Genomic DNA, 17,717 nt, shown 5'->3' on the forward strand with positions numbered 1-17,717 from the left:
TAACCTATATCTAAAAAGAAAACCAACATTTTCTCAAACATTACTTCATTTCTGAGAAAATTATCTGGAATGTCAAGGCCGCCCAGATACTGAAAATGTACCTGCCAACAAAACAGATGAGAAAAGAAATAGTAGCTTATTATTCTCCTTGACTCCATCATCAGTGCTGTAGGTAACACTCAGAAATGAAAAACCCTAATCCATTATATATACTGTTCGAGTATGTGGATCTATACACAAGATTACAGAAATTAAGAAAAAAAAAATCACCACTTCTTTGAGGTGATCTGTCAAGAAAGTGATGCAATCTGGTAGCTAACAATTTGGTTGTGTAAATATGTATAGAAAAAATGTGCACTTACAGCTCCCTTTAGTTATCAACAGTCAACCTAAATAATGCTGGTCTCAGATAAGCAGTGAGAGAAAAACAAAACCAAAACCAGTATCAGCTACTGTTACAACATCTAAATAGCCCTACACTACTACCATTGATGCATGTTCCTACATTAAATATGTCCTCTCTTTTAACAACATTTCTTTTTTAAAAAGCAAAGCAAACAAAAACTGTACTGTTTGGCAAAGCACTGAGGAGGTGGTAGGGCAGGTTTGTAGTTCACAAACATTGACTAAACATTCTAAGTATCTGGGAACTTACCATACTAAATTTCTGACAACGGTGTTTATGACTAAACATTCTAAGTATCTGGGAACTTACCATACTAAATTTCTGACAACGGTGTTTATGCCCAGAGGTGTATCTGTTGCATCTGTTGCTAAGAGCAAAGAATCTCTATCAATCTGGCAAGAGCGTATACTTTAAAGCTGTACAGAACAAGCTTTCAAATATTCAGCTCTGGAATGAGTAGAAACGTCTTACGATTTCAAAGAAGGAAAAAGGTACTTTAAAAAAAATTCATGGAACATGCTTTGTTTGTTCTTATATTTAGTCAGGTCTGAAATATATTTCAATTACAGCAGATTTGAATTGCCAATATAAAGGGAAAAACACACATGAAAGTGTTGTATTATTTACCTTCTTATATGTTTTCTCTTCATTTGGTTTTCCCGCAGTAACATCTCCATTTTCAGTAACAGATGACATCTAAGAACAAAGCTTAAGTTATAAACAAAGTAGTTGCTTTAATGTCCAGAAAACATCACACAATCTGTTATCCATTTTTTTGCTAAATTCAAACTTTATAGGGGACAGCAAGTCACCAAGATCAGTGACATTTCATGAGCATTTTCCTGCACTGAAGTTCTCAAGCTTTCCTCTCTGTTTTGTCACTTGCTTAAAAGGATGCCCAGAGGGACAGAAGGTAAATATTTCATTTAAGATCACCTCTTTTCCTCTTTATAGAGGCGGCACAAAATGCACTGTACATCCTATTTTTGTATTGTATCCAAAAGTCACTCTTCATTTGAATTACTGAATTCATTGCCAATTCACTCATTATATGTTTTAGAACAACTATGTTACGTGTTTCTCTCTTTGAGTAAGGAACATGCTTTTAAGCATACAAACATATCACCTATATTCCTTGCTCCATTTGTTTCTGATTAATTCTTGTTCTACTACCTTTATGCATGTCTCTGAAACAGCTCAGCTCTAAGTCCAGGGGTCCCACATTTAGACAGGTGATGCATCAGCAGCAACACAAAACCCCAGCTGTGTGCAGTCCACGAACATGTTCAGGAGTCACACCTATCAGCCTCATCATCTCTTTATCAAAAAGGTAGTGAATTCCATTACTGTGATGGTAATGCAATCTTCTGGATTATTAAAGTAGTATTAACTAACAAAGGACTGGCAGTAACATTAGAAGTTATAGGTCATGCTATCATTTTTTGCCACCTTTTCTCTATGGTTACTTCACCAACTTTCACAGATCAACAGTAGCAAATATAGCACAAGTCACTTTCTAATTAACTTTTATCAGTTTCTAAATGACTTGACCTGTAAACTATTTGGGGAAAGGCAACGTCTATTTATTAGATGCTGTACAGTGGCAAACAAAACCAGGAGCTCCTAGTCACAATGCAATACAAAAGGATAAGGTTTGGTAAACTGAGGAGATACAACATTTACTGGAAATCAGCGAAATTTTATTTTCTGTGTTTTTTTTCTCTTTTAAGTTATGTCAGCAATGCAATCCTCTTCCAAAGCAAACACACATTTTTCTTTTGCTTCACACAGTTTGGTCACTTTACATTTTCAATAACATTAATGACACTCATGCAGGCTTTGAAATTTTGATTTTTCCAAGACAGCTTTTCTGCAAATCCCTCTCCAAAAAATCAAATATATACGAGTGGCAAGTTATCCTCTCTCCCAAAACACTGTGCAAGCACCTTATACATCTACAGTGCAAAACCTGTACTCAAAAGGATCCTTTTGGGAAGGATTCTTCGGGCATACTAAAAGGACAGCACTGCCCCACCCATATGTCCAGCATATGACTGATTCTATGTGACCCTCTATTTGTTTTTCCCCACACCAGTATGAAGGTCTGCAGGGAGACACCGCAGTGAAATCTTGCTCCTCAGTGGACTGCACGAGATGATCTTGAAAGGTACAATTATGGGAAAAACTATCAGGCTTGTGAGCCAGATATTCAGTGGCATGTTTCACAGGTCCAAGGCCTTTGGCTGCATTGATATATGTATCTCCTCAAAGGAGCACAGAGATATTTTATTTGACAATGCATATTATCATAGCTATAAAGCAACACTAGATCAAGAATAAGCCACTACATTAGAGATCACCTGGGTCAGACACTCTAAGTGTGGCTGTGCAAGTGAATAAAACAAACTACTATTATGACATGTTTTAAAACCATTCTAGTGTTTGTCAACACTTTAACAATGGAAGTATACATACCCTTATGAACAACAGGACAAGTCTTCTGGAGCTGAGAGCAAAGATCAAGCCATTCATTAGTGTTCTTAATGCCTTCCAGAACCTATTAAAAGAAAAATCTGTTATCACTCTGTCATCACAAATTTACATATCGCAGAACGGCCTTAGATTTCCTTTCTCTACTATTCTTCAGTCTAAGCAAGAAACCAGCTATGAGTGATTCTGTTCAACATTCATCTCATATAACTTGGTTACTAATCACAGAATGGTTTGGGTTGAAAGCCTTAAAGATCGTCTAGTTCCAATGCCTCTGACACGGGCAGGACACCTTCCACTAGACCCGGCTGCTCAAAGCTCCATCCAGCCTGGCCTCGAACACCTCCAGGGATGGGGCATCCACAGCTGCTCTGGGAAACCTGTTCCAGTGCCTCACCACCCTCACACTGAAGATTTCTTCCTTATATCTAAGTCTACAATCTTTCGGTTTAAAGCCATTACCCCTTGTCCTATCACTACAGGCCCTGGTAAAAAGTCCCTTTCCATCTTTCTTGTAGGTCCCCTTTAGGTACTGGCAGGCTGCTATAAAGTCTCCCTGGAGCCTTCTCTTCTCCCAACTCTCCCAGCCTGTCCTCACAGCAGAGCTGTTCCAGCCCTCTTATCTTCTTTGTGGCCTCCTCTGGACCCTCTCCAACAGGTCCATGTCCTCCTTATGTTGGGAGTCCCAGAGCTGAACGCAGCATTCCATTTAATGTACGTAGAAACCGGCAGTACTACACAGGATAAAATTAGTGCAGTCTAATTTCCCTTTGCCCTAGGGAAATTTCACTACTGCAGCACCAGCAACGCCACAGTAAACATTTCTATACAGCAGAAGACATACATGCTCTGGAGTGTTGTGTAATTACATGCTCTCTTCCATGAAGATTTTAAAAATTAAATAATAAACCAATTACTTGGGATAGTCCATAGTTTAATTCCACCAAACCCAAACAACAAGCAATAGGAGTGACAGTTTGGAAGACTGCACACTGAGTAGCCATAGACAACAAACTCATTTTGGAAGTTTCCAATAATGGTAGTTACTATCAGCATCATTTCTGCAAGTAGTCTTGTTGAGGTGAGCTATTTCATAGTTAAAACGGTTTGACTAAACATAGGAGAAAATACCACACAATCAGATATTATTTGATAGCTCTTTGGCATCAGCTCTCCCTCTCATCTTCTACATCTGTTTCAAGATACATCAGTAAGGCTAGTCCTCAATTCAACTTCTCAGCCCTACCGGAAGAAAACCAATCTCATTTGTCTTTAATCAGTACAAACAGCACCTTGTATATAACTAAAAATTGATTTAACAAAAAAATATTCCCAGGCCTCAACCACTGAATTTAATTTTCCAGTAATCTGAAAAGTACACATAATACCACTAAGAAATATTTTCATAGAAGACTTCAAAACAGTATTTTCGTCCCCTTCAGAGAAGCAGACTATTAATTGCACCTGAGACAAGAAAGGGGACAACAAATAGAAACCTGGATTTTCTGAGAACAAAAAAAAGCTTCCTTAGAAAAACCTCTCCTAACATCAAATACCAGTATTTTCCTACTGCAGCTAGCTACATTCTTCATTGTAGCCTTCATGCAATTAAATTAGCTCCATCAGTAATTCCTTTACTTGGATGTGTATTAGCATGATCCTATACGTCAACTCCTACTTAAAGGCAACAACCCAATTATGATACCTTTTAAAACTGAGTGTAGTTTATCTAGCTTACCTATAGTCACACATTTAATATTAATTAATACCAATCCATGCTTGCAACTCTATCAGTATATTAATTCAGACATCAGGAACTTTTGTTAAAACTACTTTTGTAGGAAATTAAATGTCATTTTAGTCGCTAGTAGGAGGAAGACTGTTTATTAAACTGATCCCTGGGTCAAACCACCAAAACCCTTCAAAATGTTGTTCTCCACACACCTCCGAGGACTATCGATATAATAAGCTGTTCTATTAGTCTCAAAACTTCCTAAAATATGATCATACATATGCTGCAAAAGCCAAACATGAATGCGACACCAGAACTTTCTTTCAGTAAGATGTTAGCTGAAGAAAACACACATGCCAGACATGGGAAAAAAACCCTGCTTGTTCCCAGTGTAGTCAAACAAATTAATCAAGAACATTTATGTGAAAATGAAGAAAGTAAATTTTTCCTATCTATACCAGTTTATTTCATTATTAGAGACATTTAGAATAGAATTATTTCAGTTCCTAATCTTTTGAGAAACAGAGCACACAGATCTAACAACACAGCTAGGGTTGTGTCAAACATCCCTCAAGATCTTTGCTGTGACAACTATTCCATGCTAATAATTTTTTTTTTTTTCAAAGCAAGTGTTATTTCACATATTTCCTCCCTGCTCTGCAGCTACTGAAATGATACGGTGTGCCTTCTCATGTACTTTATAGTGTACATAGCAAGAGCTACCATCTCAGATTTGCTGAGGTTTAACAGTGTAAAGATAGGTCATAACTTACCGTCTTCGACCCACTTCCAGGCTAAGCTACTATTATTTATTTATTACAATAGCAGGAAACTATCATAACTAAAGCATTGGATCTCTGCGTGTATCTGAGAAAGGGCAGGCTCACAATAAAGTAAGACTGTGGGGTGAGGGGTGGGTATAGAAGAGGAAAACATTTAGTCTCAAAAATATTGTAGGTATTCAGTGAACGACTGGGCTATAAAGACTTTCTGTTTGGTTTCTTAGATGCACACATCCTACCTGATGACAAAAGAAAGAAACATTACAATTCAGTAGAAATTCAAAGAGTATTTTTCCCAAATGCTGTTGAAGAGTCAATGTTTTGGTTATCAGTCTTCCTCACAGCAAAAAAACAGCGTGAAACGTTCAGTTCTTGAGACACAAGTCTACAGTCTTTAATTCCAACTTTCTGCTCAGAACATCTCCATCCTTGTCCTAAACACAGACTTAAAAGAATCATGCCTACTCAATATACACTTCAACCTTTAAACAAAAAAAATTGTGGTTCACGGTTCAGTTTTTCACACTGGAATTGTTGAGTTGTACGCTTCCCAACTAACAGAAACTGCAGTTCCCATGATTCTGGGGGGAAAGTGCCATACGCATTCTACTCCAAAGCTACAGGGGCGCCTTTCTAGTTTCTCTGCCCAGCCAGGGCCCTGCTGCATCAGCTCCACCTGCCCACCACACAGCTGGAGGTTTGGGAACGGAGGTGACAGCAAGTGTGAGCTTCCCACTCAGCTTGTCTTTTTGTTCCTTAGTTTTTAATTGCATTTTCCTGCAGAAATTCACCCTTTACCAACAGCATAAAGCATTCATTTTGCCAGATTATAAGTACGTACCTGTTTTTACACAACCTTAATTGCTTAGGCCCAGCTCACAGGTTATGGTACTAACACCTTTCAGCTCAATTTCAAGTGAACTTTAGCATTCCCACCAGCTTCAATGAAAGCAAACATCCACGACAAATGCTGTTGTTAAACTCCCAGACATCACATATTAATTCATCCAGACAAAAAGGAGTTCTGCCTTCTCTTCATTATCAAGAAAATCTTATTGTTTTGAAGAATGAATTTCTTAGCATCTTTAGATGATTTTCTTAAATTAATTGTCTTTTAAAAGCACTGATAAAATATGCTATTTAGGAATCACATTCCAAATACAAGCCATGTAGCTTCTTGCTATGACTGCTACTTTGTCCTGGCTGGTAATTAAAATTCACATATGTTTTTTTCCTAGCTTTTGAGAGAGACATCTCCCCAGGTGTACTGCTGCCAGGCTTCTACAGTGGCCAATACCTTCAGAAAGAGAAACATCATTTGAAAGAATATGTATTGCTGCCTTTTCACCTGGCATAATCTGTCATTTTAAATATGAGAAGTAAAAAAACAAACAAAAATTAAACCAAAATGACACTTAAAATATTCAAGTGGGCAAAAGGAGAATACTGGAAGTCAAAGAATACAAGAAGCAAGTACGCCTGTGGCCTCATTTCAGCTAAGACAGAGTTAATATTCTTCTTGGTAGCTGGCATAGTGCTGTGTTTTGCATTTAGAATGAGGTTAATGTTGATAATACAGCGATGTTTTGGTTGTTGCCAAGCAATGTTTATACCAAGTCCAGTGAGGAGGTTGGAAATGCACAAGAAACTGGGAGAGACACAGCCAGGACAGCAGACCCAGATTAGCCAAAGGGTTATTCCATACTATGAGATGTCATGCTTAGTCTATAAATTAGGGAAAAGTTTGCAAGGGAGCCACTGCTCAGGAACTGGGTATTGTTTGATGGCTGGTGAGCAATTGCATTGTGCTTCACTTGTTTTATATATTCGGTTTTTTATTATTATCATTATCACTTTCCACTTCTGTCCTATTAAACTGTATTTATCTTAACCCATGAGGTTTACTTTCGCCCCTGCGCCCGATTCTCTCTCCTGTCCCTCTGATGTGGGGGCAGGAGGGGAATGTATGGCTGAATATGGTGTTTAGCCACCTGCCAGGTTAAACCACAACAGTCTGTTTAAGACCAATAATAAACAAAAAAGACAGGTGCACATTTTTTAGCTTTAAGAGTCTGAAACACACAACTGGACCTTCTTTTCCCTTTTTTTTTTTTTTTTTTTTTTTTTTTAAGTGAATGCACTGGGATGGAATACAAGACTTTGGAATTAATCCAGAAATTTGATTCTTTTACTTTGATGCATTTCAGACAACTTATTTACTAGAGATAGCCACTTTCTAATCCTTAAAGAGCTCTCTTCCTCCAGAAAGACACAAAACCCCCAGAATGGGGCAGCCAACTCCTCAGAAAAGCACACAATCTCATATTAAATTCATACCAAGGATATTAAGTCAGCATAAGACAAAAATCTGAGATGATCGGAAAAATAATTTTATTTGTCCTAAGTAACTGGAAGTTTTCAATACAAGATTGCGTTCTTGACTATGGCAGTTTGTCAGCATAACATGTAAAGATGTTGCCAGACATTCATAATTCTATAAACAGCATTTATAGTGTATTCCATTAAAAAGAGTCACCAAGTTAAATTCCTTGGTAGCCCTCGTTACTCCAGTGTTATGACTTCACAGCAGCATCTTTTAATGCAACTATGAAAATCTCAACCATTTCATTTACAGCAAAACTCATTTTTACTGCTAAGATTTGCCTGATCATACTTTTCCTTGCAGTAGTTGTGAAAGTAGCTTGCCAAGTCAGCTCCTCTATTCACTAAAAGGACCTGCAAATCTATATGGCAACGTGCTTCCAACAAACCACTTGAGGGACAAGGTCACACACTGCCAGATTTCAGCTCAAGCATGAAACTGGAAATCTGTGTTACACACCGGTGTGGGAAGGAGCAAAACCTCTAAACCAAAAATGCTCCACAGGAGAAGAAATCCCTCAACACATACTCACTAATAAAAAACTACTAAGAACTCATTCTTTTGTGATTCTCTCCCACCCTGCCGTGAAACCATTCACTGTATTCTTGGAGCCATGGGAGAGCAGCTCCAAGATCAAAAGGCACTAATAATGCTAATTCCCCTACTGCCTTGGGATGAGCAAGACTGGAACTCACACCTTCTTAGGTACTGACCAAACTTCTTTTGAAGATGATGCATTTATAAAGTCTCCCTCCCTCCTGTATTCTTGGGCATCTAATACATACATCAGCACTAGTTTTCCCAATTAGATATCATCTCATCTATTTTTCCATGAAACTTGCTGGTACCCTGGACCACTATCAAGTTTAGTTGACAAATTTAGGTCAACAAAAACTGAATATAGCTTTCCCCTTTCCACTCCAGTAGAATTTGAGCAGTTGGATTATTCGTAAGACTATTTGCAAAGGCAGGGGCTCAGGACACACAAAATATTCTCAAACACATCATAAATTGCATACACACATCTTGTTTCCATAGGAAATCAAGTCAAAAATATCAGCATACTTCCAGGTGTCCCTGGGAACAGGAACTGAAGAAGGGACCTCAGAGCTTTTTCACATTGCACTGCTTTCAGAACTCTCAGGAGGCAAGATGAATTGCTAACATAAAGTGAAAAGCGTCACCTAAATTGTTAGAACTTTTACATCTATTGCATTTCAGTTTCTTTATAGAGCTTTAAAACAATGGTGACTGTATTTTTCATTATTTAATTGCCTTCATTCTGAAGTGACCAAACAATGTGGATCGGTGTTTGAGAACCTGCACGCCCTGCTAGGCAGTGTGCCAACAAGCAAATGTAAACAAGTGAAAGGAAGTATAATCTGGTGTAGCACACAGAGTAAAAAAAGAGGCAATACACGAAACATTGTACAACTTTCTCAACAGTCATCCCCCTCCCAAGTTAACCCCCTCAACTTATATCCTTCAATTTCAGTGAATGTTCTTTGTACATGAGTGTCTGCAGTTACACAGCTCTCAAGTAAAAACTGACGTAATATGTGTCCACTAAGTTTTAAGAAAATACATATACAGTTCAGCTATTTTTTTTCTTCTCTTCTTTTCTAAAATAATGTCCCAGACACTAGTCTGTGGAATGGATTTATTTCTTCATATCAGTAGTCATGTAGCAATCTAAGAGCAAACATACCTGTATGTCCCCATACCAAAAACATCCAAGTAGTAAAAGGTAGTATATGTATTTTAAACCAATATATCCCACAAATGAAGTCAATGTTTACATGTCGCAATGGACTGGACAATCATTAAAAATTCTGAAAAAGCTTAAAATGTGAAAAAGTCTCTTTTCCTCAATGAGTTCTAAAATTCAGAACTTCAATCTGAGTGTCTTTTATGTCTATGATTCCTTTAATGCCTGTTAGCCTATTTAACCTCTACTGTCAACTGCTGTGACTACTGCTCTTCCCAGAAACAATGAAGGATCTCTTACTGCTTTCCAGACACCAACTGTGAAAGCAGATCATACTTTTTAGTGCATCACAGATATAAGTGATTTATCCTGCTTAAAAAACAAACAAACAAACAAACACCACACACAAAAAACCCCAAACAAACAAACAAAAAAACCCCACACAACCAACACCAAACCACACGTCTATCTTTTCTGCCTACCTGGCAGGGAAAAAAAAAAAAAAGGTATTAATTGAAAAGGGGAGGGGAGAAAGAATACTTAGGTCTGTTACCTTGGCAAGTTCCCTCCCACCCCCAACTTGTTAAATGTGATTCAAAATCAAACCTTCTGGGTAAAGTTTGTGATAGTACTGTAACAGTTGTTACACTACTGGAAACTGTAAGAGGTTAGTCTTGCTAATTAATGCTAGGATGAATGATTTCAGAGTGAACAGCTGCACCAAGCTAAAAAAAGTAGATCAGAAATTGTATAGCCTGTTATGTCCAGCAAAAAACCTGAATTTTTAAGATAACCCTGCTCACATTGTCTAGTTTCAAGACCTGATCAGCCTATAAATCCAGTGAGTTTTTTTATTTTCTCTCAGAAATAAGAGAGGGGTGGAGATCACAAGTAGTACACAAAGTGATGAAATTCACATCTAAAGTAAAATGGAAAAGAAAAAAAAAATCATCTTCTCATGGTCTTCATGATAATATCAGGACAGTACAAAGGCTACAGAGAAACCAGCAAGAAAAAGCATCACAAAGCTGCCATTCAGATTGTTCACATAGTCTAAATCATCTCAGCTGCTCATACCACCTTTATTTACCCAGCTTAATAACCCACAATAGTTCCAGTGCCCTGCCAGATCTTTTAGGTTCTCAGTAACTGACCCAAGTACAATGCTAAGATTTTCACACTGTTTGATTTCTACAGTGACACTATTTCCAGGAATATGGCACAGTATTTGATTTTTTTTAAAAAAGGTCATAATAGAAGTGCCAACTTTTTTTAGTTTGCTGAAAAGTAGTTTACCAGTGTTATTTATATTATAAACTACATAGGTTTATACTGTAATGCTTCAATTTACTTCAAGACTTGTCAGATCATCTATCCTGCTCCATTAGCTTTCAGAAAGGGAAAACAAATAAAAAGGTAGAACTGCAAATATCACATCCAAAGTTTACAAATACTCAGAATACAGTTTTTTTACCCAGGAGATTCAACAACTCTCAAGAGTCCTGCCCTCTTCTATTAATTTGTTGTACTCCTAGTGCATTAACCTGTTCTCTCTCAACAATAGCACAACTTATAGCTATGTATTTTATTTTCTGTAACAAATCACATTCTTTGTTTTAAAAATAATCCACTGTGAATTTTCAGATGGAAACTTGCTTACAACAATGGGCATAAAACTGCAAATTTAAGGGAATCAAAGTTTAGAAGTCCTTGGAAACATAGCATGCTGTGCTCCTCCAACAAAACACACCCCTTTCCATTTGTGTTTTCTGCATTTTTAAAATTCTGCATCTCACAAATAACTTGAAAACCCTCTAGGAATTTCCAAATTCAAAGCTACATTCTGAGAGTCTTAAATCTGTTACTCCTCCACTGCCTATTAGCCCCTTTAACCTCTACTGTGAACTGCTGTTTCTTCTGCTCCTCCCAGAAGCACTGAAGGATCTCTGATGTCCATCCAAACACCAACTGTAAAAGCAGAGCAAACTTTCTACTGCACAGTATACGGTGTTCATGTATTAAGAACTATGGAACTTTTCCAAATCACTGATCCCAGACCAGCAATCAGAAAGAACAAACATTTGATCCCTTACGTAACTGATGTCACATTGTGTACTTTGCAGAAACTGCTAACAGGCCCTCCTTTTACAAAGTGAAATGGTCTCATTAATTTATCATTATTTTGTAACAGACTGAAAGCATATGAAGTAGAAAGGCGTATTCGTACATAGCAAAAGACTTTCTAATTCCTACTTATGTTTTCATAACTGAGATCTCACATGCCAACAACAGTAGCTTTTAGAAGACTAGCCACCTTTCTACCAGGTCAGCTGGGGTTACAAATGAATAAGAATCGTCAAGATGGGGTTGTCTTTGAGACAAGCAAAAGAAAGAAATGTCTACACACTATATACAACTGTATGCAACAGAAGAAAATAGAAGTTACCATAGTATCCCATTGAAGGGCATAAGAAGACATTACAGAGTCCAGAATCAGAGCTGTGCTCCATCACTTCAGCGACTTTGATATGGCAATAGTCCTGATGCTACTAACACATACCAGATGTTGCACTCCAAGATAACACCATCACATAACACATGCTGTCCAACAAAATACTGCAGCGTGATAGGACCAATGGTTGATTAAGAAACCAAAAGCACCAGAGGGAAAATTATTCTACATTTGCCTTTGACATTACATACAAAATTGAATGACAGGGATCACATAACATGGTGGTCATGATTTTTGGAAGGAAAGTAAGGCAAGCTACATCACTATCTAATGGATAGGTAAGATCCAAGGGGAATGAAGACGCATACAAAGGGAAAAGGAGGTCAGTGAAAGTGTTACTTATTTCCTAAAGGAATGACACAAACAGAAGTGCAAACAATTCCACCTTGCTTGGTGGCTAATATATAGAAAAGAGGAATTTTGTCAAACCAACAACTTTAGTGATCTGGAACCAGAAAGAAGCATACCAAAAAAATGGAAAATAGGTCAAAAGGATAAAGTATAAAAAGCATAGAGTGAACACACAAGATCAAAAGTAGAAAAGCACAAGACTAATCACTACTATGAGAAATGTGTATGAAACAACAACTTCACAATAGTTGTAAGGCTCTGTTTTGAGACCTTTATCTTTTCTCTACTTATCCACCTTTTTCCACCTCAACAAAAGGTCAGCCATACTGTGTTTTTCTTCACCAACTCAAAATGGCTATGCAAGCAGAACTTTACAACAGAAGCACCTAAAGAAGAAAGACAATAGAAATTATTTGCTTAGAAAAACATTGCAAAAGAGATTAAGTGGACAACACACAAAAACTGTGGTTAAAATAATTCACATGCACTAAAACAGATGGCGTAATTTATTCATCAGTTCTCCACTGACAACTTGTAAGTGAAACAACACTGGGAATTACACAGCCCCTTAGCATATAATCAATCACAACAAAGTTTGCAGAAGGATATGCTGTGGAAACACTGAGCTGAATGCTGGAGTAGATGATCATGATCTTCAAGTCCTCTATGCTTTCTTACCCGGGGTCCTGCAAGCATAGCTTGTATATACAGATTTTACTAAGTTAAGCTTTTCAGCAGCCAAGTTATCAAAGAAATTCAAGTCTTTAAAATCCCAGTTTTGCCTCCATTTGAGGGCCCTTCTATACAGCTGCGAAAACATAGTTGAAGACTGGAACAGACTACCTTAGAAGATGTGCAGGCAATATTGGAGATTTTTTGACAGATTATACAACTGTTTTAAATGTAGTTGGTACTGTCTTGAAGGAAGGAAAATGTCTGGATACCTTGTCATGATTCCTCCTGGTTTCCATAGTATCACCATGTACCACTCAGGCTGTATATCTGCAACAATTTCAGTTGATCCAAGCCAGTGCTGCTATGGTCCTGCCTTACAAGCATGCACCCACCAGCATCCTTATTATGGTGCCAGTCCTCCTCAGGCTCCAGGAAAACCCACCTAGACAACTAAGCTAACAGGAAAATAACCAACCAAAGAATAATCACCATAATGGATCTCCTTAGAGCCATGAACACAGCTTTTACACAGACATGTCTGAGATCAAGAAGAAACTTGGAAGGGGATGAGGAATGTGATGCAACATGTCAGACCTTCGGCCCATGTTGAATGGCAGATCTAGTGTCTCAGTTGCTCCAATCATCCACATACTTCTGCACAACCTCAGAGCTGCAAGTCTACATCTGACAAAACCAGAAAGCAAGACTGAGAGGCAGATGGAAAGAAGTGTTATCAGTAGTGCCCAATGGGGTGGGCAACAGCATCAGAACTAAGCTCAAAATTAGCTTGAGGAAAAGATCTGCAGTAACACATGGCTAAGGTTAAGTTCCCAAACATATATTCAAACAGCAACTTGTTTTTCAGGTGCCTAGGCTGTATGAAAAATAAGGTCACTCAAGAATAGATACAGAAAACCACTGTAAGCACCTAATTTGAAAGTTATATCTAAATTTACATGAGAAACACTTGAAGTTACTGTACTGAATAATAACATCAGTTATGACCAATTAAAAAAAAACAAACCACAAAACACCTTCCCCCACCCCACACCCTCCCATTCCCCAAAAAAACCCTCTTTTCTTTCAGGAAAGTTAAATCTGCAATTAGAAGTTTTCCTTGGACCCATCCAACTTAATTTTAGTTAGAATTCAACGGAAAGCTCATTTATTATTGAAAATTATTTTTAAGAAACCCCCTTGTAAAATTCTCAACAAAGAAAAACTTCTACATCATCAAAATTCCCTTGATTAGATTAAGAGTTCTCAGTTTCCTATACAGCAAAAGTTCCTCAGAGACTTTTCCCAAGCCACTCACAAAGCTATGGAAAGAGACACCATTATTTCATTTTATGAAATGCTTTATAAAGCACAAAAGCCGTCTCAGTTTAAATGAGCTTTCTAACATGTTTCTTTTTAAACAGCAGAGAAAGCTTTAAGGGAGAAAAAAATAATTTCAGAAGCTGCATTAGACAGGAGTAGTTTAAAAAACAAGAGTAATACAATAAAGTCAAATTCTGAAACCAATTAAGGAAAGAACTGCTCAGCAGGTAAGGAAATAGCTGCTATTTGTCATAGCTGCTGTCTAGTTGTCATCAAACAGAGACAGCAATTTTACAGCCACTAGAGTAGAACTGCACCACTAAGTGCACCAAAATAACTGCTACTGTTTTTTAAAAGTTATGCCATTCCCTGACCACGTGGCTGCTTAAATTCAGAGGTTGTGACTGCCCTTATAATGGACCATATACTTCTGTTCTCCAAGTCAGTCTTCGATAGGCAGACCAGAATGAGCAACCGACTGCTTTTTGCCTGACGGCAGCCTGACAGTATGCTGAATTTGGCATTCATCTCAAATTATGAATATACTTGTAGTGCACTTTAAGAAACAAAACTACGTCAGTGTACATAAGTATCCTACTGACGTTAAAGAACATGAGGTATATCTTGGGAAGAAATATGTGCAGGTGTTCTAAGATATGAAAACCTAGCCACAGAATTTTTAAATGGCGATACAAACGTTTTCAAATAAACATTTTTTAAGTTGTTATTTACAGCCAGATAATATAAGCAAATTGTTTTCCAACAGTCTTTCACTTGCAAAATCAAATGGAAAAGCCTGTCCCTGAACATTTTTGGCAGCAAGAAAGTAAAATGAAGTCATTTCTAAATATTTTTGCCAGTTCTGAAACACTCCATTATTTTCTAGACGTGGTTTATACTCCACATTAATTGCACCAATATGAACATCCCTGTGTGATAATTGTGAGTCCATAAATAATATATAAACACTGCCACAGTCTTCCTCCCAAGGAAGTTTCCTTTTTTTAAAATAACCTATCTGGAAAAATTATAGGAAAATTCAAAATCTTAAGCTATCACTATAAGCAAAGGATACATCTGAACATAACTTAGCTTTTTATTAAGACACACACAAGACAGTGAACACAATGAGAATGAGACTTAAAAAGGAGACAGTTCTCCACCAGCAACAGAGCGAGTAGTGGGTGAACACTTTGTAGCAGAACCATAGACAGCCTGACACCACCGAATTTTCAAGAGAAAGACCAGAACCTGGTAGCTATTCCAAGGAAAATGAGTGTGAGTTTCCTCACAAATGAAAGAGGTCTCTGACTTCTTCGGAGGCCCCAATAAGAATCTCCTTCCTTCACACAGAAGCCCTCTTAAACACTATCTATGACTCCCAATGCATCATTGTAACTGGGTTAGAAGCATCATTATGACTAGTTTAGAAAAGGCATACAGCATTCTCTGTAAGTCAGTGAATGGCCCACACCACAGTTTTCAAAAGGTAAAAATAAAGCTTTCAGCATTCAGAAAGGAAAAAAACCGAAAACAAAACACACTTTTTGCTTAATGCATGCTGTTTTATGAATCATTAACAAGAAAGAGAATAAAATTCCAATAAGATAAAATGCAGTCACTGGCTGTGAACGTTACATAGTTTCCATAAACTAAAGGGAAAAAAAAATCCATTAAATTAATAGGTTCACAGAGGAACAGAGTGTTCTTACGATTTAAAGTATACAATGTAATACTCCACTTTCTGATATGCCTCACCTGGCATTAATCAGCTGGAATGTCCAATTAAATAAATTAAACACCTTTTTCAGCCTATGATTTTACCAGTTACTGGGTTGCAATTTTTTCAGTCCGAGGTGACATAAATCAGTACACTGAATGGTACATATGTTTAAATGTATTTATAGAAAATGGCCTTTCAAGAGTTGCTGTTAGCAGTGTGCACTCACTACTCCCAAAACCTCTCCAGCTTGTGTCTTGTTCCCAGGAATAAGCAGCCTGTCAATTTGCAGGTAGGTGAAAAGGGATATTCATTAATATTTTGGACTAGCTAGCTGTGCTTTTACTTTATAGCAAATAAGAGACTGGTCTTGCCATAAAACACCATTATAAAAGCACTGAACTGCAACCCTGCACTAGTTACCAAAGACCACCAAATAAAAGGGAAGAAAAAATTAATAACCGAGACATACAAGAGCCAGCCAGACTACCCAGCACACTTACCCTCCTCATCATCCCAGCAGCAAGGGTGGCTGCAAGACAGACAGAGGCGGCCCCTTCGCTGCAGGGGGAACTGCAGCAGAAGGTCACAAAAATGGTGACGGTGGTGTAAACAGTTTTCTTGCAGAGCACCGTGTTATTCAAATGCTTGTAAGCGAAGGCCATTAATTTAAGAAGCTGATGAGGAGGTCAGATAAAAATCTTTCCTGAGGCACTTTGGCTGGTGAGTGTGTGTGCACAAGTTAGTGTATACACATGTGAGAGGAAGGGCGGACACTGTAAGATGCCTCACAAGGCAGACTGAAGATGCTGTACCACATTAAAAAAAGCTGCTGTTAACTAGCAGTGACTAACACTGGCCCAGCATACAAGCCAGAAAAACTGGACACTATCCATATCTCCCTTCAAAGCAAACGGCTTTCAGCAGAAAGCACTTGCTTGGAGACAGAGGTCTAAGCTTGCATTTTCGTTGAATGAAGGAGTTGCTACGGTGATGCTAAATGAGGCTGTGACAAGGACACACAACAGCCTTGACCCAGCAGCTGATGGCAAACCACTCTCCCCACACAAAGGTAAAGCAGATGTCCTGCAATGCTTTTTGGTAGATGCTTCACTTGGGAGTTTCTCTGAACCATGTAAGTAACAAGGAGGTTTTCTAATTAAATACCTCTTTATTAATTGCTCTACCAAGCAATTTGCCTGTGTTGGTACACCTGTCTCTGAACAATCTCTTGCATCAATAGGCCTGGCAGGTCCCAGAGTCAGCCAGTGTGGTCCCTGCACAGGCTTGGAAGGGTGTCCTTCCATGCCAGCGAGTTCCAGGTAGCACAGCTCTGCGTAACACACACAGCTTCCAAGAGCTGACACGTATCAGGGTGGGCAGATGGAAGAGGAATCTATAGAGGTATTTCATACCTGCATGACACGTAACTCCATGAGGGTGTACACTCTTCTTTGCTCAGAGAGCAGCCAGGGCTACTGAAACTCTCTCTCTCTGGACTAACCTTCATGACACTGATTTCCTTGGCTGTGTTTATGTCCTCACAGCAGGAAAAAAACCTGAAACTAGCTGGGAAGTATACTTTCTTTCACTTTGAAAACACTCACACATGGAACAGGCAGGAAGGGTGCAACTAAA

The 17,717-nt window shown here is 38.2% G+C and overlaps 1 protein-coding gene across 1 annotated transcript in view; it reads right to left on the reverse strand.

The window, feature by feature from the left end:
- The window catches only part of PIP5K1B (phosphatidylinositol-4-phosphate 5-kinase type 1 beta), a 69,793-nt gene extending 66,835 nt beyond the window's left edge, over positions 1-2,958 (reverse strand). Inside the window, exons 1-2 of the mRNA XM_065656936.1 lie at positions 2,882-2,958; positions 1,034-1,102 (exon numbers count right to left, since the gene is read on the reverse strand). Coding sequence (XP_065513008.1) covers positions 1,034-1,102; positions 2,882-2,938 — 126 coding nt within the window. The 5' untranslated portion in view covers positions 2,939-2,958. The remainder of the gene's footprint in view (positions 1-1,033; positions 1,103-2,881) is intronic.
- Positions 2,959-17,717: the final 14,759 nt, after the last annotated feature.

The sequence above is a fragment of the Caloenas nicobarica genome, chromosome Z (assembly GCF_036013445.1).
Source record: "Caloenas nicobarica isolate bCalNic1 chromosome Z, bCalNic1.hap1, whole genome shotgun sequence".
In the NCBI taxonomy this organism is placed as follows: Eukaryota; Metazoa; Chordata; class Aves; order Columbiformes; family Columbidae; genus Caloenas; species Caloenas nicobarica.